At 34.8% G+C, this 27,424-nt stretch overlaps 1 protein-coding gene and 1 long non-coding RNA gene across 3 annotated transcripts; one reads left to right on the top strand and one right to left on the bottom strand.

Annotated features, from left to right (window-relative positions):
• Positions 1 to 593: 593 nt before the first annotated feature.
• LOC105394805 (alpha-tocopherol transfer protein) lies at positions 594 to 22,875 on the bottom strand. Of its 2 annotated transcripts, none has more exons than XM_038115589.2 (6): positions 22,664 to 22,875; positions 8,807 to 8,962; positions 8,479 to 8,573; positions 2,424 to 2,568; positions 1,481 to 1,680; positions 594 to 1,117 (listed from the first exon to the last, which is right to left on the bottom strand). In XM_038115589.2, exons 2-6 carry the CDS (start codon positions 8,952 to 8,954, stop codon positions 758 to 760), a joined length of 948 nt encoding a protein of 315 aa, XP_037971517.1. In that variant the 5' UTR covers positions 8,955 to 8,962; positions 22,664 to 22,875; the 3' UTR covers positions 594 to 757. The 2 variants fall into 2 exon arrangements, with proteins under 2 accessions (XP_037971517.1, XP_048484780.1); XM_048628823.1 differs by lacking the exon at positions 22,664 to 22,875 and adding an exon at positions 22,507 to 22,527.
• Positions 6,555 to 7,824, top strand: LOC125490238. Its single transcript, XR_007267561.1, has 3 exons — positions 6,555 to 6,807; positions 7,328 to 7,391; positions 7,743 to 7,824. It is a non-coding gene; the product is annotated as an uncharacterized LOC125490238 (long non-coding RNA).
• Positions 22,876 to 27,424: the final 4,549 nt, after the last annotated feature.

Genomic DNA, 27,424 nt, shown 5'->3' with positions numbered 1-27,424 from the left:
GGATTGCTACCAATTAAATGAGACAACATAATTAATCAAGCACGGTTAAAGTATGTGCATAAATTGTCTTACAACAGAATTTAATTTTTGATTAAAATGAAGTTAAGCAACATAGGTAATAATTTCGTAAATTCGTGACTGAACCATTACCATTACACATAGCTGTAAATATTTATTGCTATGATAATATCGCCTCTATACTAACTGTTCTCCTAATTGCAGTGTTTTACATTCACTAATGCCTCGAGGTATTTATTATTAAGTATTTATATTTATTTGTTAGAGGACTGATGTAGTACCATGGCTAGGTCTTCCTTTTCTCATAGCATGTGGTAATGTACCCAACTTACCTAGTCTAAAATTAAAACATATATCATACAAAAATACTTTATTTTAATTATTGTTTTTAACTATTATAATATCACACATACCAGTTCAATAGAATACCATTGCAGCATTGCGGAATATACTAAATATTCTTCGTCGAGAAAATTTAACACATCTTGGACATCTTGGTGGTTCATTAGCCTACTTGAGTCTTAACTGCACATATTCAGGTGAAAGGAACATCATAAGTACGGTTTTTAAAGGTAACACGAAACACGAATAACAATTAAGAAAGTAACGAAATTAGAAAGTGTATTTGTACATTAAAACTTAAAAGCCATAAAACTAATCTTGCAACATACTTACAACATTATAGTGGACAAATCTTACTCTGTAGATCTCCTATAAAATTTACTATTTAACATTAATCTTAACGACCTAACAATAATTCTCTACTCAGCGTCGGTATACGCTTATCCACCTTGTCATCTTCCTCGTTTATAACAAACCCTAGATCCCTCAATTCACTGACAACAAAATCGTCTTTATATTTATTGATTTTGTCTATCCATTCTTCTATGGCCACTATGTTTCTGCACGTGCCACCGTACTCGGGCGGCAGGAATTCAGGGGAGATGTGTTTGTGTAGCGACGACATGTCGTATCCGTGGAAGTGGATGCGGTCCATCGCAGCCGCGGGGATGAACTGCTTGAACACGTAGAAGAAAGTGTTCAGGATCCACGAGTAGTTGATCATGTGGATGCCGTGCATGAAGATCGGGAAGTTGATCTGTTGGACAGAAATATATTGTGATTACCTACAAAGTACTGAAAGTGCGACATCTGACTAATGAAAAAGTTAAATTAGTTTTACTAGGCCATTTGAACCACTTAATTAGAAGCAAAACAAAAACAATATGCGATTCGCAGTCGTGAATTTAAACAACAAATAAAATTATAATGATAATGAGAACGTTGGCCTTTTTTGTTACATTTACCTAACTCATAAAACAACAAAAACTGTTAGTAAACAGACAACAAAAACCGGCAAAAACAAAATTCGCTATTTTATTGGTCCAATATTGCAAAATAACTTTTGTGCGAAATCTCGGCAAAGTACCAGGACTAAATAGATTGCGAGGAGGTGACTCACCCCCATCAACGAGACGATCTGACTGGCCACGGTCGGCGTCAGATGGCGCACGTGTCGCCCCCAACTGAGGCCCTCAAGGTCAACGATGATCGTCACTCCAAGGATTTGTAGTTTTGGCTGCATGACTGCTAACTCGTCCATTAGCAACGCGCATCGCACCACATCTTCTATGTTCGGCACCGCCTTTGAGTCCCATCGGCCTGGAATACAAATTAAAGGTTAGCAGGCAGGTACTAGGTTCTAAAAATCTAAATACGTACGTACGTTAGGGTACGATAGAATAGAATTATTGATTATAGCGGTGGCCATTGACCCCAAAGAAGAGATAATGAATTATTCAAACAGAGTCAACGATTAAATTCTAAGAAACAGGTAAGACAGGCCAATGGATTTTGTATTAATCTACAGATTTATGTTTTTCTACAACATAGCGCGTCATAGTTAGATGTCAACTGTTTTTATTGCTGCTCATTTACGTCAGAAGTTTAGATCTAACCAAAAGAAAAGGAAACTCTTGCTATTATATCAATATAGGTAGATATAGTTAGTTTATTTTAATTAAAAGTCCTAGCGAAATATTGAGATTAGACTAGATTTTATTATTTAATGAATTATTTATAAAAACCGGTTTTGAACTAGAGTATCTCTGAGTTACCGGATGATCAGCGTAAATGAATAAACCTGCTGGTTTAGGAGCGATTTGTTGGCAATTTCTTTATTATTGACGTCATCCAACACTGCTGGACATGCAAAATCTCAATCAGCAGAAAATTTATTGTTTTAAAAGTTTGTAAGTAGGTGGATCTCTTTCACATAAAAACGGGGCGGGGCCAATTCTTACGAAATTAAGCATAGAGTAACACCTAAGTTAATTCCCCAAAATTCTCATAGCAAAACCTTTCAACGCGACGCCAAATAATAACCCTTGTAAAGTCATTTTTACCAAATCTCATGAGCGTGATGCGTCCATTGACCGGGTTCTCGGGCAGCATGCCGGCGTACACGTGCTTGAGCTTGTTCAGCTTGAAGCACTCCACGCCCTGGTACAGCGAGCTGTTCTTCTTCCTGAAGTCCTCGTACCTCACTACCTGGAAACGGAGGCGAAAAAGGAGCTTTAGTACCGTAAGTAAGGTAAAACTTGGTTTATTGGGTGTTTGAAGGGGTTTTTGAGAGATGCTGATGATATTTGATAGAGCTGAAGAAAGTATTAGACTAGTGGCAGGGAACGATAGCAAGCTGATGATAAAGGGTTTGACGCAGAAGTCCACAAAACATCAACAACATTAAGAGTAGAAAAGTTTTAAACAATGAACGCTGATAATATCGTCACTAGGCAACAATTGACCCTTGGGCTCCCTTGAGGATACCAGAATCTATCCTCAGCCTTCCCCATCCAACGGCCATAATGGTCACCCATAATAGAGTACAGCTATCAGCCACATTATTTACATTATTATAACTTTGCATCGTCGAAAGACTCAGTATAAAAATATTACCAATCATGTAACTTAGATACGGTTTACAAGAAGTGTAATTAATACTAAAGGAAGTATTTCTTTACGGAGTTGCCTATGCCAATACCTGGATTGAAATATTTCACTTAAGTTGTTAAGTACGTAACTTTTATGAATGTACTTAGATAAATTCTGCTTCTCCAAATAATTCTACAACGATATTTATTTACCTACATTTCACTTTATAAACTATTGAATGATCGCAAAGAAATATCTATACGAGTACTGGTTCCTACATGGTTTCGTATTATAAAAGATTTTTTTAAAATTTAACCCAATCCTCAAAATTACATAATTTAATTCGTCAAATAAGAGAACTTACGTAAATTAACTATAGGTATATAAGAATTAAATAGATTACCAACTGTATTTATTATTAATTGGGAAACCCGAGGTCAAATGAGTGAGGTGAAAAGCCATTAAGATTTAGGATCGTAACAGTATCGCATAGTGCTCGCGATCCAGAATAGAAGATTACTTACGTAACTTGATAAATGCTGCTACCGTAATCACCTAGATAGTTATAGCTCCTTGAACACTTTCTTATTTCAACATTGTACCTATATTGGGTTTGTAAACGTCATATCAATTCATTGAGATCTTACCTTCTTGTATTTCCTTACAATGGCAGGCCGTACGTACCTATCTACTTATTTTAATCTGGTACTGTGTCTAAAGTCTGAACCCTGAGGCTTGTTTCACTAACGACTGTTAGGTAAGGAACTGGCGATGAGTTGCATACTACCACCAAACATAAATTTATGCATAGAGGTTTGACAGAAATATCAGAAAAGTTATTTTTTAAAAATATTAGTCCTATTATTTGTCTTTATCCGATCGATACATTAAACTTTCATCTATTTTTCGCCTCATTAAGCGGGTTTGATTCTCTGATCAGCCACGTGATTGTTTCAAGAGGTTTTTAAATCAAACAAAGTATCATTTCAGTTAAATGCCTAAATGTTTGATATTTATTATACTCCCTTACTTTGCTATTAATATTTTAAGCACCTCTGTCTACTCCGTTCAGAAAGTTCTTTGTTTCGGTAAATAGCCCGTCTTACGTTATGTATTGTTCCAATGAATTCCTAATCGTCTCAGTTCAGGTAGCCAAGTGCGTTGATTTAGTAGTGGAAAGATACTAATATTAGTATAGGCAACCGATATTTTTTTTCCCATTACCTATACGAATGTGTTCCTGCACATTACATTGAAGTATTTTTGTAGACAGAACAAATTAACGCTCGTAGGTATAGAATGCAGTTATTTCGACGAAGTTCATCTTCGCGAGTTTGTGTGAAAAGCATCTTATGTGCTAAGTTAAGACTATTCTTAACCTACGAGCGTTAATTTGTTTTGTCTACAAAAATACTTCAATGCAATGTGCAGGAACCTTACATTCGTATAGGTAATGGGGAAAAAAAATCGGTTGCCGATTTCAATACAAAATCATTTGCAAGCCCAAATTGCTTTTTCCCCGCCTCCTGTCTTTTCTAGCCAAATGACAATGTTTTTTTTTTATTTCTTCTTCTTAATTCCTTTGTTTTATTTATTACTTTCGGACTTTCGACCTTTTGGGCAATCCTTGGTCATTCTGTCTTTTTATCATTAGTTTGTATTTCGTATTCAATTGACGTAACTTGGTGCAGTGAGTAAGACGTGAGACAGCTTTTTGTGATAAAATGAGTTTGGATATCGGAACCAGGAACCGAATTGTCCTTCTGCATGAAGAGGGACTGAATATTACCGAAATTGCTAGAGAAACAGGAATATCGGTAAGCATTACTTTTTGAATTTCAAATATAGTAGGTATATTTGAAACATAAATAATAAAATTTATGTAAATTATTTCTTACATTTTAGTGGTTTTTTGAAGTCGGTTTTTTAATTTTTTAAATTATTATTTTATTTTATGTGGATGTGCCCGTAAAATGGCAATAGGCCCGCCCCCTATTACATTGGGACTAACATAACACTCTGGCGAAAAGTGGGTGCAGTAATGCACCTCTGCCTACCCCGCAAGGGAGTACATTAGTACAAGGCGTGAGTGCGTGTTTTTTTTTTATTTTTTTTTAATTGTTTTTAGTTAATTTTCAATATTATTCAATCAAAAGTAAGTTGCAAATGATACCAATAAGTCCTACTATAAATACGAATCATTCAAGCCTAAACACGAGGTAGTTGCTATATACCGTTGAGGAGTTCCTTTGACTGCCTTCCGTTTCCATCATCAGATCAGCTCAAGGTCACCATCATATTTTTTGTATTATAAGAACTATATTTACGTAACTAAATTTAATTAGGTTAATAGGTGCCCAAAATGGAAATTAATACCCTGTTTTTAACCCTTTACCCACCCTCGGGGGTGAGATAAAATTCTGAAAAAAAATGGGACCACCTGGAAACTCAACACAATACAACAAAAAAAGAATTTTCAAAATCGGTCCATAAACGGCGGAGTAATCGGTGAACATACATAAAAAATTAAAAAAAAAGATCCCGACGAATTGAGAACCTCCTCCTTTTTTTGAAGTCGGTTAAAAATTAACTTGTTGTTTGTATGACATAATTTATTTTTGTTATAAAACTTTTTTTATATACGTATAGGTTGTTGTTGTTGCCAATGTGGTATCCTAAATCTTTAAAAATTTTTTCATAGACAAAAACGGTGCGTTTATGGGTGCGACGCTTTGAGAACGAAGGTCATGTGGACATTCGCCGGCGGTCGGGGCGGCCGCAGATCATAACCGAAGAACGGCTGCGGCGCATGCAGGAAGTGTACGAGGTGCAGCCCTTCACACCAACCCGAGCATTTGCGGCCGAGTATGACTCCACGACTGCGACAATACGCAATGCACTGCATCGTAGAGGAGAACACCACCGCAAGCCGGCCAAAAACATTGCTCTGTCCGATAATCATAAGGCGGAGCGCGTTCGTTTCGCTCCAGCTTACCGAGATTTTGATTTTTCACACACCATATTTTCCGACGAAAAATCTTTTAAGTCTAGTCAGATAGGTCGTCGGCATTTATGGCGTGTGGACAATACACGCTACACGGTACGAACCACGAAATGTGCTACCAAACCAAGAGTCCGGTAGCATAGTCGTTAACACGTGGGGCTGGATGAGCGCTGCTGGTCCCGGTGAACTGGTTTACATCCTAGGCCGGAGGGCAAACATATTTAGAGTTGCTGCAGGAGGTCATGTTACCGACTGTGCGAAATGTGTATCCGGAGCAAGACGTGCCTGAAATTTTCTTTATTCAAGACAATTGTCCCATACACACATCTCGCATAGACGGACTATGGAACTACTAACTGGATCACGCAGCAGCCAGGCTGGCGGGGTATACCTTGGCCGGCGCGATCACCGGACTTGAACCCCAAAGAAAATCTGTGGGGTATGATGATCCAGGAATGGGACAACAGAAGAGAGAGGACCACAGCAGCACCGGTCTCTCATGTTAACGAGGTTTGGGAGTCATTTCGTGGATCCTAGAGTATACACATCCTTATAACCAATTATGATTTTCGCTGATATAGACCGAATTCTGTTACGGTATGATTTTATTGAAATTGTGGATCGTGACTTAATACGGCCTTGGCAGGTCACTCATTTCGTATTAAGAGACTTCTGCCCGAATTGCCACATGTGGCTTAATAATAGTGTGTTAATGCCCCGGCATTTTATAGTGGACATGGTGTTCGGGGTAAACGTTGAACATTTCATAGACACTGTTTTGTTTTGGTGCAGTGGCTGTACAGCACTAAGATATGAGCATTATCCCCCCGACGAATACGAGCATTGCAACGGTAAGTTTTTGAATGAATATACCTTATCCTAACTAATATTATAAATGCGAAAGTAACTGTGTCTGTCTGTCTGTCTGTCTGTTACTCTTTCACGCCAAAACTACTGGACCGATTTGAATGAAATTTGGTATACATATGGTCTAGACCCTGAGAAAGAACATAGGCTACTTTTTATCCCGGAATTCCCACGGGTATACTTTTTAAGGCGAAGCGAAGCTCGCGGGAACAGCTAGTTTCTATTATATTTCATAATGTGTTTTGATACAGTGAGTATAAAACATAAGAGGCCAGCAGAGGGAAACAATTAATGCATTGAAATCGTGCCATATGTTGATATAGATGGTCGTATATCGAAATCATTTTTTCCACCTCGAAAGCCCTTTCGGATCATTATTGTAATCAAATAATTAATAAACCATGAAATTTTCTCAACATCTGTTAGCAAAAGTTTACACAACACAAAAATTCAGGCCGTTATAAGTTTGATTCGTGTAAAGACGTATGCATTTTCTGTTATCAGGTTGACTGTAGTAACGTGTCGGTGGGCCGCCCGGTGGCTGCTACACACAGCCGTATCAATACAGGTATGATATCAGGTTTTTTATTTGAATCGATATTTCTTATTTCCTTGTGAATTGTAATTGATTGTTGACCATAATATTAGGGCCAAGGCACATAGTGACAAAGCGCTACGCAGAGCATTTTTCATTGTAAAACTATTATCGACATTGTCATCATTTAAAGTGTCGCAAATCAATTAACAATCATTAATTCCTTGGAACATCTCTGCAGCTCTAGGCGCTCTGTCATTATCACATTATGTGCCTTGGTTCTGTTATGATTTATTTTAGTGACACAATCATAGCTTCATATTACAATATAACACGAATACAATAGAATATGAATTTGAATTTAATTAATCTTTTTACTTCCAGGATAATCTCGTCACCGGCGGCAGCGGTGTCACAAGGACAGTCAACCGTTTTATTATATAAATTTTATGATGTCAGATTTATATATAGATTATTGGTTATTCTTAAACATATAAGTTCAGATTAAGTTAGATGAAACTAAATATAATTCTAGAATATTGTTTCATTTAATATTTAGAGAATGATTTTATCAGGATTTTGACGGAATTAAACTATGCTAAAACTACAAAAAATTCTTTTAATCCCAAATTCCATAATCTCTAATCAACATTATTTTAGGTAATATTTGAAGTTCTCTTTTAATAAGCTATCGTAAATTCATAATTGATAATTTTATTGTTAAGGCGCTAAAATATATCATATGCCCGTTTTCTTAAGTTTTGTTACAAGATAAACGAGTAAATGTCTCAAAATCGTAGACCGTGTTGTTCTATGTTTGCACATCTGGCAACAATAAAGCCAGTACCGTTCGGTCAGCTTGCACCCCATTGGTCAAGGGCGAGCTATTGATGGCTGATGCCTGCAAAGGAAAATGATCCTTACGGGGGTCCCGACTTTATTTTGCGAGTCCAAGTACGTTCGGCGCAGCTAGGCAGTCGGCGACTGACACAGATCTGACTGACAAATCCTTCGCCAAGGTGAGAAACCCTAGTCCAGCTCTACTGTTTGTCATCGACTGTCTGAGAAGAGCTCGGAACCTCAAAAGTCATACCATACATAAGTAAGTACCCGTACTTACAAGTTTATGGGCCAGTGCTGGTATGAATCGGCGACAGCGCAGAAATCTCAGCAGATATGCGTCGTCCATGCGCCGGGAATGACACTCTCCTCGCTCTGAAAATTACATGAAATCATGTTTGATTATTGTAATTGCAATTGATGATGATAACCTTAGGAAATTCACAAAAAAAATTCTACCTTATATTTCTAGTATGTAGAAAGAAAGTCGATCTCAGAATAAATAACAACAAAAGCAGTTTCTGTTTTGTTTTTCCGTCTGTTACAAACTAGTCATCGCTCATTCACCAGGGCAACATCAACGAAAAGAGCTCTAACTTAAGACTCACCGTATATCATGCGTCGCAGCTCCTCGATTCCTTTCGCCCTGGTCTCCCGAGTCTCGTTGCAGTTCCTCCGCGCATACTCCTCATACTCAGGGTCATCTATTTCATGCCGGCAGATCTCCGCTTGGAATGCTATTTCTATAAAAGACATGGTTTTATCTGAAAAACAAAAATAATACGATGAGATGCTATAATCACGGTAATACTAGGTATGCAAGAGCCACCTTCTAACGACTTCAAAAGTGTTCCTCTAGTATGAATAAGTATTAGTAAGTATAAGGCACACCTACTTTAATTCTGTTCTTATCTAACAACACGTAGTACCTACCTATCTATGAAACAATGAAGTGGAAAATAAAAACAATAGTTTTTTATTATGTAGAACAATAAGTTACCCGGTTCTCAGGAGTAATGAGAAGTGCATTGATTGAGCATTGCATTAAACATTATTTCAATTAGGGTAGCAATAAAACGAGTGACCGTAAATTACAGTTCTAAGTGTCAAAATTAGTTAATTTGGGTTATAGAATTACTAAGTGAGCGACTGACTGCGAGTGACGAGAAATCAACAGAACAGCAACTTACAAACATTAATTTGAGTTACTTAAAATACAAAATGAGCAGCTTCATAATATTTGAGCGACCTAATATTTGTTTGAGTGTCAACGTTACGTCCTGCATTTTTTTCAATATTTAGCAAATGTATTTTTTATACTGAGCGGCACTTTATCTTAAATGAAGTGTTTCGAATACAAAAACCACTTTGAAAAATAGACTAATGAGCAGAGTATAAAAAACATACACTCACGCCTTGTACTATATGTAATGTACTCCCTTGCGGGGTAGGCAGAGGTGCATTGCTGCACCCACATTTCGCCAGAGCGTTATGTTAGTCCCAATGTAATAGGGGGCGGGCCTATTGCCATTTTACGGGCACATCCAAGACCCGAGAACAAATATCTGTATTTAAACAAATATCTGCCCCAGCCGGGCAATCGAACCCGGGACCATCGGCTCAGTAGTCAGGGTAAGATAAAAAAGTTAAAAAATATTTATTCGGTGACCAGCACCACACACCAAAAATACACAAGGAAACAACAAATAAAACAAAAGAACTTATATGACTAAACTTATAGTATAGTTTAAATCTGTAGCATTTTCGTTGCAAAGCAAAGCAAAAAGAAGCGTATCAAAATAAAAAACATAAGCCCTCAAATAGAATATCAGTATAACAAATAATAATCATTAATAAAGCAGCATACAAAACTTTGCTCAAAGTGAACTTTTTAGTAGTTCGCTAAGTATAACCTCACTTAGAAAAATCGAATCTATCTTAATATTGAAGTTGCCCTCTCTGTATTTCCAGTCGCTCACTTAGTAATTAAGTCGCTCGGATAAAATTTTAATACCTATCTGAAATGGATTTATTATAATCCACTTTTTGTAAGCTCGTTTTGGATTTTATTATAAATCAATATTCGTCGTCAGTTTAGTTAATTTTTCGCTTACTAAAATTCATACCGCTCAAGTTATTAAAACAGTATGTCATCATCAGTCGCAAAGTTTTTTTTTGTTCGCTCGTTTTATAATTCCCCTTTCAATTATTAGGTATGTATTTTATTATTATTAAAGAGTAATAGCATCTTATCTTATTAGTCTTTACCTACTATAGACAACCTTTATCTCATGTAAAAACTTTGCCGATAGTTATTTATTAATGTTTGAAGTTATTTATGTGCTTATCAACCTAAATATTTTTTTATTTGAACTGTTTAGGTAGTAAGACCTATATACAATAGTCATAGGTCACCCATTCAATGAGTGATCGTGCCATGTGTTGCTTAACTTCAATGATCGCTTCAGATCACTGAAGCTAGTTCGTTGACTATGGTACTATATAGTTTACTTAAGAATTTTATCCTTAATAATAATTATAACCGTATTTTTTACCATTATTATTGTGATCTAGAAAGGTGAAAGCGAGCTCGGGCGACCCTAATAAACATCAACATTAGAGAGTAAGAAATATTCCATTATGAATAATTATTACAACATCTCTTAGTAACAAGTAAGTAGATAGCAACCCGTGTAAGTAGCTCAGAGAGATATTAAATTACGGCTATGTTATACAGGATGTTGCAAAAAGGGTACAGTATACCGAAAAGGGTTTAGTTTACCCAGGGGGTCAGTCTGCCATTTTAGCTTACTATAATTACCACTGTTGCAATACCCTAATCATATAAATTATAGCTGTTCCCGCGCGCTTCGCTTCGCCTTAAAAAGTTTTCCCGTGGGAATTCCGGGATAAAAAGTAGACTATGTTCTTTCCCAGGATCTAGACCGTATGTATACCAAATTTCATTAAAATCCGTTCAGTAGTTTTGGCGTGAAAGAGTAACAGACAGACAGACAGACAGACAGACAGACAGACAGACAGACAGACAGACAGACACAGTTACTTTCGCATTTATAATATTAGTTAGGATTAGGATTTATCTTTGGAAATGTATGTGATAAATTAGGTAGTCTACAAGTATAATTTTATCAAGAAAAGATTGCTAAGAACTTATAATATAATTTTAAAGGAAGTTTCAACATCTTATTGCGTGATATCAACGGTACTAATTAAACCTCTATAGACTAAGATGTTGGTTTGCAACGCTCTTTTCTTGACGGATCTAAACCTAGGTCTCTGTACAGAGTCTTTAAAATAAAATAAAGTATATTAGGTAATTGTTGGTCATTATTGATTTTCATAAAGTAAAATACCTATTTGCATTTTTTTGTGATAGGGCACTTGTGAAATTGTTTTGTGATGTTGACACTGCCTTTAAAATTACACTCACGGGAAATGAAAAGGTTCCACTGAGAACAGCACTAAATTATTTCTAAACGGAAAAGCCTAGATTATGGCCGTCTTCTGCAACATTGAAGTACATTTAACAAAGCATCAGGATATTACCGACTAGTTAAAATCGGTAATATGTTGTTCCAATTTTAAATTACAAAAAATTTGGGTCGTAGTTGTCTGCATTTTGTGAGTGGAACTTTTTCATTGCCCGGCAGTGTAATTTTAAAGGCAGTGTCAACATCTTATTGCATGATATCAACGGTAGGTACTAATTATACCTCTATAGACCCCCCTTATTCATAGAAAAGTTACAGAACGAATTAACTATTGAACTGTTCTGTCCCTCTCTGACAGAGAACAATTTGTTCTTTGACAGAGAGTGACAAAACAGTTCAATAGCTAATCCGTCCTGTAACTTTTTTATGAATAAGGGGGTAAGATGTTGGTTTGCATCGCTCTTTTCCAGACGGACCTAAACCTAGGTAAGTAGCATTATTGATTTTCATAAAGTAAAATACCTATTTGCGTTTTTTTGTGTTAGGGCACTTGCGAACTTGTGTTGTGATATTATTATCACCCTTTTCTTAGAGAACCGCTCCCTATCAGATTCTCGTAGCCAGAATTCGCACGAATCGCACGCAATCTTTTGCTATGTTATGTTGTATACAGGGTGTTGCAAAAATGTTATACTAAGCTGAAACCTACATGTGCAGCATGGTATATCTAAGCCCATATAATATGCAGATATAACATGCTGCACATGTAGGTTTCGGCTTAGTATAGGTAATTAGGTACCCTTTTTGAAACACCTGCATAAGGACTTCCAAAAAAGCTCAACTAACCAATGTATACTTACAAAATTTTGATTTAACCTTAGTATTAACAGTCTAACATTGCACGTATGTACAGTTTGGTTACGAAACTTGGACGAAATAGTGCGACTACCTGACCTTGATCTAGTTAGATACTTTGTCTGATCATGGAATTAAAATCAAGCTCTAAAAATCATATATATTAACTATTATTTTTACCATGGAAAGGTGTAGGCGGCTGGTTACTGTTACTTGTGTTGCTTGCTTGGGACTATTTCTAGGACCCAGATTTTATTTCACTATCAACACTTTATAAAGTAGGTATTTTTTGATTAAATTGTTAAGTAAGGGCTGATTTATCAATAGTCAGAAAAATGATATCTGAGGAATAAAATGATTGCTGTCACTGTCTAATACAAGCATTCAGACGCGACAGCACTAGAATTATTCCCCTGATAACTTTTATCTGGCTATTGAAAAATCAGCCCTGAGTATATAATATATATAATTTGTACCGTCTATGTCGTGGATTTCTTTTTCTTTAAGTTTTTTCTCTAATCTGACAACTCTATAGTAACAGCATGTTCAAGTCTTGATTATGCAGACAGACATGACTACACAAATAATTATTTACTTATAGATTATGCGGAGTAGCTTATTTTTATTTGCGTTTGTAAGTATAGTAGGTACTTAAGTACCTTCGCTCGCTTACCAACTTCAAAGAGCCCAGCTATAAGCTAATAACAGTAAGGTACTTAAGTAAAAGCTAATTTTTTTTAACTTTATTTAAAAATAAATTTAATAAATGACTGCAAGCTCCACAATAGTCTATGAAACCTGCATCATGGAACTTAGGTAACTCAAGGGTCATTGAACCGACACGAGGGGACGGGGCCCATACACTACGAGTATTACAAAAACATTTCACACTGTTTCATGAAGCGTAGCCATTTACTCATACGGTGTTGTAGAGCTCCTACAGAGTGGAGTATTATCAGTGATCGAGTTGGGGTAAGTCTGATCGGAATGTATACAGGTTGTTGCAAAAAGGGTAAGTATACCAAGCCGAAACCTACATGTACAGCATGGTATATCTGTCGCAGCCGGATCGTATAATCCGCCGTACATTACGGCTGGCCGCATTACAAAACAGGGCCGCTTTGTAATACGGCGTATCAACGTTTAGCCGGATTGTCATTTCGATACGTTCTTCATTACGGCGGCCCACGTTTAGCCACATCGTACTACTACTAAATTGTAGGGTGACCATGTCCATACTAAGCATGACATTACTGCTGAAGGAATTTTGCGATTTCGGTAGTTTGACAAACATTTTGTAGTCATAATAGAGTAAATATGCTATCATATGGATTTCCGTTAAAGTATTAAAATATTGTGCTTGGGCACTACTCGGATTGTATGATCTTCGAAATTATTATTCTTCATCATCATCATCACTTCTGGACGTAGGCCTCTCCCAAAGCACACCACTGGATGCGATCTATAGCTTTCCACATCCAATCATAACCAATCACCTTTCGTAAGTCGTCATTTCATATAGCCGGAGGGCGTCCCACACTACGTTTGCCTAGTCACAGTCTCTTCAAGATCAAATAATCTTTGCCGGCCACAATTATATTTTTTGACCCAGTAATACTGTGTGGAAATCCGCCGACCAGCAGAATCCATGGTCACTTTAGCTGTTTGATGTGCGTTATAACTTTTGTATGTTTTTCACTGTTCCGCATTGATCGGAATACATATTATTTAATTTCACGTGAACATTATTCTTGAAGTCACTGTTTACTAACATATTTAACACGATTTCTTTGTTTTAATCATCATCAAATATCTTTATCCAACGACATTATTGTTGATATGTCAAGCAGCGTCACGAGTGTTAAAAAAACGAAACTAAAATCTTTTGATGCGGCGGCTAATCTCTCGCCGTATTACATAACGGCCAGCCATATTGAATGACGTATGATGTCGAATACAATCCGGCGCATTTTCATTCAGCCGTATTCAATGCGGCTAAACGTTGATCCGCCGCATTACAAAGAGGCCCTGTCTTGTAATGCGGCTAGCCATAATGTAATACGGCGGATTATACGATCCGGCTACGACATATCTAAGCCCAAAACTAAAATCAGAATTTCGAAATTCGCGAAAAAAATTTATCCTTTTCCATAGTAAAAAGCCACGTGACCAACATAGTTTGATAGTTTGTATGGTTTATTTTTCTCGCGATTTAGGTTTCGGCTTAGGTAACGGGTCCATATTCCGAGGTAAATAACAACATTTGAAAGTAAGTAAGAAAAATAAGCATTTGTAACCATCAATATTGATGTGAAATATTGTCTTCTGTAAGAATATACGTTAAATTTTATATTTCTTAACACAGATTCATTGATAACACATTAATTATACTTAAAAAAATATAATTTATTACACATGTCGATTTGCCCTTATACCGAGGTAGGATTATGGTTTCTTCCATATACCGAGGTAGCCTGTTCCATATTCCGAGTTAGTCCTGTCAGTGGCTCCATGAGTGTGGCCATGAACATAAGGAAATTACAATCTAAAATATCGATATACTTTTTTAACCCTAAAGTACTCCAAATAAATTTAATTATTCTAAATAGTAGTTGAAAATAATGAAAAGAATTAAATACTCTCCATTTATATTGGTTTTCGTGATAATTTCTATTATTTATGTTACATTTTCATAATTCATTATTGCAACTGGTAACATTGGCTAGAAAAAATATTCATAATGCTTCTATGATGTTCTATGGACTTTTCCAAGCGATTAAAAAAAAATAGAGTAGAGATGGGGTAAATTGATGAAATAGTGACAGTAATCGAATATAATCGATTATTGAACTCGAATGATTTAAACATTTTTTACTATAGTTTTTATCTAAGTAAGGTCTAAAATTTTTCCACGATATTTTATGTTCTTACTTTAATGTTTAAAAGTTGATGATACGTAATAAAAGTAGATGTGTAAGGGATGAGGAAAAGTATCGAATACTTACAAAAGCCAAATACCTTATCAGTACTAATTTCCGATGAGTACCTAATGTATTTACCATAAACGAATATGATTATAATAAAAGTATCTACCCAGGAATCGATCCAGCATCGATTATTTTTTCATTCAAGCATAGGTCGGAAGCAAGGAACATTGCACTAGATACATCTCTATGGCGCATGCGCGCTGGACTGGAGGCGCGCCGGCGCCATGTTCAATTTTCCGCCGAAAAGTTTGCCGCTATTCTTTGAAAGTATTTTTGTTAAGTCTTTATATTAGAAAACAAACATCTTTTATTAAATTATTATGTTTATATTTGCAATATGCAATTGGAAAATCGATAAGGTAAGCTTGTGTGCGAATTATTTTAGGAAATTACGTAAAATGGAAATATTTTTATGTTTTTATCAGTAATTTGGCATCAGTTTAGTTACTAACCTAGGTTTTTGTTCTAGCGTTTTCGTTTCTAAACTCACTAAGTTTTGTGAAAATGGGTACCAACTTATAAGGATAAGCTTAATTCTGTCAACTATCCATACAATTTACCTACTTACTTTATTTTTCAGTGACAACAACAAGAAAATGAAAAAATCAACCAGACCCCTAAACCAAACATGAAATGCAGTATACAGGACATTCATTTATCTGGGAATTCTGGGATAACAATATTACAACGGCCATCAGACCTCGAAGTAGAAGGATAATGGAAATAAAATACAGAAATGAAATTAGGCAATTGTGTATATAAGTGTTATAAAAACTCCACGGTCGTGTGTGTTATTTTATTCACCCAAATAAAGTTTTACGTCTACAAATTTCATTCTTTCTTCTTTTATAAAGAGTAATAAGTAGGTAGTATCTAGTAGTAGTTTCGTAAAGTCAGGCATATCTATCCACACCCCTTTTATATTTAGGAAGAAAGTCGCTAATTCATCTTGATTTTATGGTTTGATGACGGCATCGGATGACACTACGAAGGTGTGATGTAGTCATATTCCGATTTCCGAGGTACCTACCTATGTAAAATGTCATACTCCATATTAGGGGTTCAGCAAGTATTTTAATAATCCATATTCCGAGTTATCAAATTATCGATTTAGAAACAACATAGATTTGTTACTCAAATCATACATAAAATATTGGTAAAATTATGTATCACTTACGTTAATAGCGATAAAATAACACTGTTTTTTATCATTTCAAATATACATACTAAGTTAAGGTTTTCTATGTAACCATGATTTTTGGGTCAACAATTATCGTGTCATATTAAGATTCCTAGAGGATATTTTGTACCGCCGAATTAGGTTATAAGCTTGTCACGTTCATCATTATTATTATGTAATCAAGCATATACTTCAAATGTTATTATTTGTAAAGAAATAAGCTAAAAATCATGACATAGTATTTTTCCTTATACCGAGGGTAACTCGGAGTTAGGAACAACGTATAAAAATCAGGCCCTTATACCGAGGTATTTTGTTTTTGAGTTTAAAGGGGTTAAATTAGTTTAAAAAGAGTTAAAATTTAAATTTAATGTAAGTATAAGAATATAATAAACTAAATATAAACTATTTACAAAGTTGAACGTCGTATAAATATTAAAAAACACAATTATTAAATATGGCTGGCCTTACGTAAGCCGGGTCGCGTTTGTATGAAAAACATGGCGGCGTCGCCCTCACGGCACATTACATGAGTTTTTAGTAATTTTAGGCAATTTTAAACATATTTACTACATCAAGTAGTTTCAGTTAAAGATAATTAACGATTAAATGTAATTTTAGAGTATCCAAACCTATTAAAATGAGTAATAATCATGAAAATAAATATAACTCGAAATAAGGACGCCATTTTGAATACCGCGATATATGGACCCGTTACCTTATACCCTACACCTGAAATAAAGATATACCCTTTTTGCAATACCCCATAGAATCCAAGCAACCGCCGCTAGCTGAATTATAGTGTGCTTAAATATTTGTTTTGTTTTGTTTGGCAAGATCAAGTGCTTATTATCCTTGAATCTTATGATCTTTATGACTATGCATCAAATAGACAATACTTCATATGTTTTTACTATACCTATTCAATATCGACAACCTGACTGACGTGCAGTAAAGTAAATAAAGTTGGTAATAAAGCCTGTCCAATGTCCGTGTCGATATTATTAACAGCTAGATGTATACAAATACATATACAGTGTGTTGCAAAAAGGGTATAGGTACTAAGCCGGAACCTACATTTGCAGCATGGTATTATCTAAGCCCGAATATGAAATCAGAATTTCAAAATTCGCGAAAAAAAATTCATTCTCCATAGTAAAAAGTCACGTGACCAACATAGTTTCTATAGAAAATGATTTGATGATGCTGCTCATGTAGGTTTCGGCTTAGTATACCCTTTTTGCAACACCCTGTATAAGTATATAGTTTATTTACTTCTATGGTTACAGGTTACAGCTGTTAAAAATAATATTCTTGTAATATTCATTATTTCTAGATGAATAAGAAAACATCGTTGTAAGCATTGTAACTATTGTAAGTAGTCATAAAATTATAAACGTAAGCAACAAATTAACTAACACCAACTGCACAGTAACTGAAACCCGACTGAAAGAGCCAGTAATTAATAATTATACCTATTATAATTAAGTAATTTAACGATGATATGGCTAGTTGTAATGTAATCAACACTTCTCTGAAACATCTAATTAGTAACTGTTCACGATTTTATTAATTAAGTTTCTTATATTTTTTACGTAAGTACCTACCTATTATATTATGAAGTACCTAAAGTAGGTAGTTAAATACTTTCTATTTAGGTATATTGAAGTATCTTCATGAGGTAAGTACTTATCTAAATACTTAATTATTGTAAGTATAAAAGTATCTAACTTTCTCCAACGAACATCTGTTATTTGACAGACATGACTGTCGGGAAGATGACCCACGCTATGTTTTAGTACCTAATAGGGCATGCAATACCGGAACAATTTTCAATACCGGTATTGAGTTCCGGTATTACAACTCAATACCGGGATCCCGGTACTAATACCGGTATTAGACTTCCTTGAAATAAATGGCATATACTGTGTTTAAAGGTCGTATACGTCAAAATAAAACAAGAAAATGCAATCATATTCTGTATTTTGTTGTAGATTTTTACAAGAATTAAGTTTTAGAGTTTAAATTTTAGAATAAATATTTTTTTTACATCCGGTGTCGTTTACGCATAGTCTACAGTAGATTTCAAGTAGTCGAAAACTGCATTAAACGGTTGGGAACAAGTGCGCTTTCACAGTATATAGGAACACAAGGCTAACTAAATCTTAATCGCTTTATTTATAGCCTAAAAAAGTCCTATTCCGGTATTAGTTCAATACCGGTATTAACTTTCAATACCGGTAACAAGTGCGCTTTCACAGTATATAGGAACACAAGGCTAACTAAATCTTAAAATCGCCCCAATTTTGGCTAACATTTTTAATAAATGTATCGCTGAAGGTGTGTTCCCAGATCTTATGAAATTGAGTAAAATTATACCTCTGTTCAAGAGTGGGGATATGGAGGACCCTGCAAATTTCAGACCTGTCTCGGTTCTTCCAGTTTTGAGTAAAATATTTGAGAGGGTCATACTCAATCAGATGCTTTTGCATTTCAATGAAGCTCGATTGTTTCATAGCCAGCAGTATGGTTTTACAAAAGGCAAATCAACAACCGATGCCGGTACTGCGTTAATTAAGCACATATTTGACGCCTGGGAAGACCATCACGATGCTATTGGAGTCTTCTGTGATCTGTCGAAGGCGTTTGATTGTGTAGACCATCAGACTTTAATTTCGAAACTGAGATACTATGGAATAGGAGGAAAGGCTTTAGATTTGATAGCTTCATATTTAGACAAGAGGCAACAAAGGGTCGATATTAACAATACTAAATCACAGGGGGCTCATGTAAAGATAGGCGTCCCTCAAGGATCTATTCTAGGACCATTTTTATTCCTCATTTATATTAATGACTTGCCTTTTATGGTTGAAAAATTGACTCATATAGTTTTATTTGCTGACGATACTTCTTTGCTTTTTAAAGTTAAAAGAAGTGAAAATAATTTTTATGAAATTAATTCTATTCTATCTGACATACACGATTGGTTTACCGTAAATAATCTTTTATTGAATTCTAAGAAAACGAAATGTATTAAATTTACACTGCCGAATGTTAGACAATGCGATACTAACATTATTCTAGATGGGAATAAATTGGACCTAGTTAATGATACTGTCTTTCTTGGTATGACTATAGATTCAAAGTTGCAGTGGGGACCTCACATTGCCAAATTGGCTGGAAGGTTGAGCTCCGCAGCTTTTGCTGTACGGAAAATTAGACAACTGACCGACGTTGAAACCGCCAGATTAGTTTACTTTAGTTATTTCCACAGCTTATTGTCGTATGGCATTTTGCTTTGGGGTAGAGCCGCTGATATTGAAACTATATTTGTATTACAGAAAAGAGCCATCCGCTCTATATACAAACTTGGTTCCAGGGATTCATTGAGAGAACTATTTAAAGAAATTAACATCCTTACAGTTCCATGTCAGTTCATTTTTGCCAATTTAATGTATGTACGAAAGAATATTTCCACTTTTGATACAATTGGCAGTAATCATGACATTAATACTAGGAACAAGCATAAGCTGGCTTTTCCAGCGATGCGTCTGGCGAAAGTTAATAAATCGTTTTTAGGGTACTATATTAGATTTTATAATAAGCTTCCAACAGAAGTTGCTCAAATGCCAGAGAATAAGTTTAAGTGTTACATTAAAGAGAAACTCAGTAAAAAAGCTTATTATAAAATTGATGATTACTTAGAGGACGTTAATGCATGGCTGTGATAAGTAGTTAGCTCTGCTCATATTATTATAATAATTATTATTAAGCTTATATGTATTGTATACCAACTAGTTTTAAGTCTTTTTTTGAAAAGATGGCTCAGGAGTTTCTTGCCTCCGTTCTTCTCCTTAGACAGAAAGAGCCCCCCCTTATCCGAACGGAGAGTAATTTGTAAAAATTGACGTTCATCAGAAAATTTTATATTTGTACGATGAATAAAAAATTTTGACTTTGACTTTGACTTTGACTTTAATCGCTTTATTTATAGCCTAAAAAAGTCCTATTCCGGTATTAGTTCAATACCGGTATTAACTTTCAATACCGGTATTGAAAAAAGCGGGAATTTTGTCCGGGATCCCGGTATTACGGATACCGGTATTGCGGTATTGCATGCCCTAGTACCTAACTAAACTGCTCCGGTCTCATGGTTTTAAGTTTTAAGATAAAAGTGGAAAAGCCCCATCAGACAACGAGCTAGTTTCGTGGACCCATCTGAATAATTTAATATTAAATTAATTACTATTTTCTTATCAAATAACTCTAATCTACAAGGCCAATCTATAACATTCTTGTGTTGACGATGGCAATGTGTTGAGTTAACTCGATATTAATTTTATTCTATTATTTATTTATTTTATAATATTTGGAGAACTTACAGCTACAACACAATATGAACATATCAGGTAAACAGCTACTAGCCAATTACAAGTTCCCACATATGGTTCCAATGGTAAGGATTGAATTCTAGAACCCATCTCTTCGCTATTCAGCGCTGAGACCGGTTCCAGAACTCAATCCTTAGTTATTATATGTAAGTTATTATATTATATCTTAGTTAAGTATGTAAAACATGTTCAAAATTTATTGAAAACTATGGTTTGTTTTTTAAGTTTCTTTTATGTTTAGCGCTGTCAATAAGTATCCTGGTAAACTTCCTTTAAACCGGGTTTAGGATTTTTATATGGTTACTTGGTTCATATTTTGCTATCGGGGGTTTTATTCTTTCGTAACTGTTTCGATAATTCCTTAATTAATATTAATAACAACTGTTATTTTCTTGTGTAACAGTTATGGTTGTAGTTGCCATGTATTTCGGTGGCATTAGAAAGTTACTCTCATTGAGGTGGCCGGTTTCTCTTCACGAACGAAACGGTCAAAATAGCGTCCGATGAATATCATACAATCTTGATTGAAGTTTAAACTTACTGTCTTTCATAAGATGGTATAGATCCAGGAGTATTCGTTAGATTAGATACCGATACCTTCATAATCAATGCTTTTAACTTATTTTATAATTAAGTACTAGAAGTAAATAATTAATTGTTTACATTACATTAATGTAATCTACTTTTCACTCTAAAACCTACTCAGAACCTAGGAATTCCTGATGGTATCTTTCTTAGTGCAGCAGACATAATAATATTGCATGGAAGGTAAAGGATTTTAAAATAAGCCTACGGGTTTTATCTCATCATCCTACGTCTATCTAATCACGGCAGTGGTATCCAAAGTGGTGTTATACTTTGAGTGTTTTAGTGGTTCACATCTCATGGATCCCTAATGCCAAATTCATTGTTGATGCATCAGTATGCTTTGACGAGCCATATCCGGGAAATGAAGACATCTGATTCGTCAATTAGTAGCATCGGACACAGCCACGATTACTCACGAATTACGAGCAATTACCGACTTTTTGCGGCAGGTAATAAGAGCGGATGGATGCAACAATTTGTTGTGCGATTATCGAAGGAAGCTGCTTGGGTTTTTGTGCGGCGAAACTTGGATTATTTATGGATGATATGATTTTGAAATTGAGCTAATTTAGTGGTTAGATGGACGAGTTCTCGAGTGGAGGACATGGACAGGCTGAGGAAGAGTAAGCCTGCAGGTGTTATGATGGCTTATGAAATGTTAGTACGTTTGACAATAATTCAAATCAGAAACTGCACTAACTGCCACCACAATCAGTATTATAGGCAGTCATCTTTCTATTCGCTCAGATATTTAAGTGATAAGTCATTTTCATCCTTTATCACCTTCTTTTTCATGAACAAAAATATAGGACTTTTAAAACAGATTTTATGACAGGATTATATATAAGTACCTACCTTACTTGCTAGACTAGAGCTTTGCTAGCTTTTAAAAAATATTTGACGTTCTAAGATAACTAAATAAATAAAAGGATGCACCAAAATAATCTCAAAACCTATAATGTGTCAAACTTATTATACCTAGGTATCAACAAAAAACATTAAAGCTACCAACCTTAGGATCCAAAAGAAAAAATCCAAATCAGGAAAAGAACACAACAAAACAAACACAAAACCACTTTCACAAAACAACACAAAAAAAAAGTTTAACTATCACCAAAATCGAAGTGAACCACCTAATTAGTACTAGGCTGGCAGAAGTCAATGGAGTAGATCCAAGACCTCCGCCGCACTAGATGGCTGGACTGGTAATAAAATTAAACATGTTACCTCTTTGGTCTAAGCAGCTGACTGGGCCAGGGTATGCAACGATGCAGAGTAATGGAAGTACAGAGAATACAGAAAGTACCTACTATTAGAATAAGTACATAATACTTTAAACCTGAATATGAAAGGCCTAAAGGGGGAGAAGAAACGTAATTTCAATGTAAATCTTCACAGTCTTTTTCACGCCTGAAAAAGCCAGGAATGAACTTTACATAATCAGAGATGTTCGACTTGTCAGCAGTGGTCAGCACATAAACTCGATCGTTTTTGTAGACACAGATCTATATACAGGGTTATTGGTAAGTAGACCTGATCCTTTCAGGAGGTGATAGAGGAAGGCATTTCTAGTCGATTATACCCTATAATGCATTATCCGAAACTTAACCATTTCAAAGATATTTAAAATTTAAAGATTTTTTGAATTTATGCCAAAATTTCATGTTTAAAACCGAAAATAAAAAAAAACTAGCCATATTTCAATATTTTTTTTGTTTGTTTAGCATTAGTAACATCTTAATAAACTAATTAAAATAATCAAATGTGCATTATTCGACTTAAATTAGACACAATACCTCAAAATAGATAAACATTTTTAAAAAATATTCAAAACCTAAAAACAAATAAGTTAAATTAAAAAAGAATTTCATATAACAATTTTTTTTGCACTTCAGCTTAAAAACATTGTCAACTTATAAGCTTTCAAATGAGATATTTCAATATCAAATCGATTTAGGTATCACCAAGATATGGCCAAAACAATCAGAGAAGGCGGACAAAATTCATCAGAAAAACTAACAAAATTAGCGCAATTTAAAGGTAAAAACCGGCCAAGTGCGAGTCGGGCTCGCGCACAAAGGGTTCCGTAGCAGCAAAATTACAGTTAAATCAACCTATCTCAAAAACTATAAGAGATACTTTGATCAAACCAAAAATCGTTGAAAGAGTTAATTAGCATGCATCACCTCTATTTTTTTTAGAATTTTATACCCCGTAGTTATAAAAATAGAGGGGGGGGACATACTTTTTACGACTTTGAGAGCTGATATCTCAAAAACCGTTCACTTTAAGAAAAATGTTTTTTAGAAAACTTTATATCATTTTAAAAGACCTTTCCATTGATACCCCACACGGGTATGTACATTGAAAAAAAAAATTTCATCCCTCAGTTACATGTATGGGGGGCCCCACCCCCAATTCTTTTTTTTACTATTTAGTGTCATATTTTTGTAGCGGTTCATACAACACATATTCCCATCAAATTTCATCACTGTAGTACTTATAGTTTCCGAGTAAATCGGCTGTGACAGACGGACAGACGGACAGACGGACATGACGAAACTATAAGGGTTCCGTTTTTGCCATTTTGGCTACGGAACCCTAAAAAGTGTGATGGTTTTCAGTCCTGTTCACTTTAGTATGGAAACCCCTGTTGAGTTTTCTCCGCCTTCTCTGATTGTTTTGGCTATATCTTGGTGATACCTAAATCGATTTGATATTGAAATATCTCATTTGAAAGCTTATAAGTTGACAATGTTTTTAAGCTGAAGTGCACAAAAAATTGTTATATGAAATTCTTTTTTAATTTAACTTATTTGTTTTTAGGTTTTGAATATTTTTTAAAAATGTTTATCTATTTTGAGGTATTGTGTCTAATTTAAGTCGAATAATGCACATTTGATTATTTTAATTATTTTATTAAGATGTAACTAATGCTAAACAAACAAAAAAAGTATTGAAATATGGCTAGTTTTTTTTATTTTCGGTTTTAAACATGAAATTTTGGCAAAAATTAAAAAAATCTTTAAATATTAAATATCTTAGAAATGGTTAAGTTTCGGATAATGCATTATAGGGTATAATCGACTGGAAATGCCTTCCTCTATCACCTCCTGAAAGGATCACGTCTACTTGCAAATAACCCTGTATATACTACAAAAACTGAAAGGACAATCTGTATTCAAAATCAGCATCGTTTATTATCTATGTAAGAAAATGAATCCACTGGCTTAGTGTACTCTACGTCTAACGCACGAGACACGGTCGAGCCTTGAACTTATTGCGTAAGCTGGAAGCAATGAACCTAACCACTAAACCACTTCAAAACAAGGATTCAGTTAGAAACAAGTATAATTTTCGGTGAAAAACCCTAGAAACCCTAAACATTAGGGTCTTTCAAAACGTTGCAGGAAAGAATTAGGTAAACATAGTCTTAGATTGGTGTTACATTGGATTAACTGTAGTTTTTGGGTTTTAAGTTGACTTTTCCTTAATTGACTGTAGTCCTCTATTTTGTGTTGACTTTGACTTGACTTTAGTTGTCAGAGACGAAATGACGGAACGGCGGCGGGGCCGGCCGGGGCGGCAACGAAACTGAGTTTTTATAAATACGTAATGTATGTATGTACTTACCAGTAGATATACCTACTTACTTACATTCTTCTTAACATTTCAGGTACCAACCCATTTACTTAAGTACATTCTTCTAAACATTTCAGGTCAGGACAGGGATTGTCTACCTACGAAGTTAGCAAGTTGTCCCTTAAATGTTTAGATATACGTATGGTCGGTTCTTCAAATCTGTTGCTTCTTTCAATAGATACAAAAACCATGACTTGGCACTTTTTCATTGCCCTCAATACACCACAGTAGGTACACAAAAGACCTTCCTATTTTTTTGATAACGGGACTTGCTTTCGCCCATTGTAACTAAATTGCTTTCTATTAGAGTTATAGTAAATTCATACAACAACCGGTTTATCGGTTTAAATGCTTAGCTATTAAGGTATTGGTGGGATCTAATAAGGCCTCGTCCTCCCATTCGAGAGGCCGTGGGTTCTAATCACTTTAAAATGCTCTTACGGTGAAGAAAAACATCGTGAGGACACCAGTTCTAAACCAATTCTAGATAACTAGATGTCTAGAATTGGTTTCTAACAAAATAACTACTATGTCAAACATCACTACGATCAATTCCTCTCACAAACATACTCTACCAGCTGTTCCCAAATATTTGGGAAAACCCTGGGGAACCGGGCTCAGTTCTTGAACCTATTATTATAACACCTAGTTTTACTACAAATGCTTGATTTCAGTATTGTTAAATTCAAGGAAAATTCTTGAACCTTTAATTTACACACTCTTTAAAAACTTAAATATACTAACAAAAAGTATATAAAGTATTCAATTATATATATTCACTTTAGTATGGGTAAATACTTACTTTAACTTTTCTAATTGTATTTTGGCCAATGAGAATAGAGTACTTTTACCAAGTAAATAATTAATTGGATGACGTTAAAGAAAACTCCATTAAGAAAGTACAAAAGGTTTTTATTCTGTTTTAGTTTGAACTTCCCTGTTTCTTTGAGAAAGTCAATTGAAAGTAAGTACAGTTTTGTTAACTTAAATTATGTGATTAATCCAGTAGTAAAAATGTTGTTAGGCTTTTTAAAAAATATATGAAAGTATCTACTTATTTTGTTTACTTTTTTATTCTCATATTTTCCCGGTTCTAGAATTACTAAGTAAACCTACTTACTTATCAAATATTTTATGAGATAAAATAACTCATTTTTGCGTTATATACACGAGTTAGTGGGTAAAGTTCTATTATGCCTCCTACTTTATAAAAATATTACACATTCCTTTTTAAAATCACAGAGACGTATTATACCTCCCAACTAACATCGAAGCGTTAAAAAAACTCTCATATAACTTGCATAATGGTTCCATTCGAAAATTAAAGTGTTAAGACATAGCTGTATAAGAGTGTAGGAGAGTGCTCTAACTCACTTATAACCACGAAAGAGGGGCCCACGATTTTGAGAGTAAAGGCTTTAGAAAGTCTGTAAAACGGTGTCATTGAAGTGTTTAAGTTATAGAAAGCCTGTAGTACGGTGTCATTGAAGTGCTAAAGTTACTATAGAAGAGCGTTTAATCACTCTCAGCTAGAACTTTTACCGGTATAGTTGTAGTTGTAGAATGGTTATTTGACACTCTGACTCTTATTTGTTTGGTAAAAAAGGGTTAAGTGAGTATGTTACCGTTTTTCGTATACACTTTTACCATATAAGTTGTATGTGGTTGAAGATAATAGTGTCAACAGCAATCATACGCAACAGTATTAAAGTGACAGTATTGATTAATATAATAATAACAGTAAATATAATATATAAACTTGACTTAACATGTTTTGTGAATTGAAAATAATATGCCATTGTAATTTTACTGTAATGTATACCATATTTCCCACCTCAATTTTAATGCGCTCCGAATTTATTAAGGATTTCAAATGAAACATAAGTAAATATAAAATAGACGACTCAATTTTGTATTTTTTTGTATCCTTAAACTAATGGACATACAGTCCATTAGTTTCATAAATCGATTGGCATGACTGGAATGACAAAATTCACATAAATAGGTAAGTATTTTAAAGCAAAATATTGTATATCCCAGTAATTTATAGATTAGGTCGCCAATGCAAATGGCGAACTTACATTTAAGACATATAGACTCACCTAAGTCATCTATTACACTTTTTGAAATA

The sequence above is a fragment of the Plutella xylostella genome, chromosome 21 (genome assembly GCF_932276165.1).
Source record: "Plutella xylostella chromosome 21, ilPluXylo3.1, whole genome shotgun sequence".
NCBI lineage: Eukaryota > Metazoa > Arthropoda > Insecta > Lepidoptera > Plutellidae > Plutella > Plutella xylostella.
The sequence above is the reverse complement of the archived record's forward strand: the minus strand, read 5'-3'. Positions and strand labels throughout refer to the sequence as shown.

Excerpts from the sequence above, each read along its gene's own strand:
- LOC105394805 (XM_038115589.2), bottom strand. The coding sequence starts at position 8,954 with ATGTCTTTTATAGAAATAGCATTCCAAGCGGAGATCTGCCGGCATGAA. Across the intron at positions 1,681-2,423 it reads CATCACGCTCATGAGATTTG|GCCGATGGGACTCAAAGGCG; the intron begins GTAAAAATGACT and ends TTTGTATTCCAG. Across the intron at positions 1,118-1,480 it reads AGATCGTCTCGTTGATGGGG|ATCAACTTCCCGATCTTCAT; the intron begins GTGAGTCACCTC and ends TCTGTCCAACAG.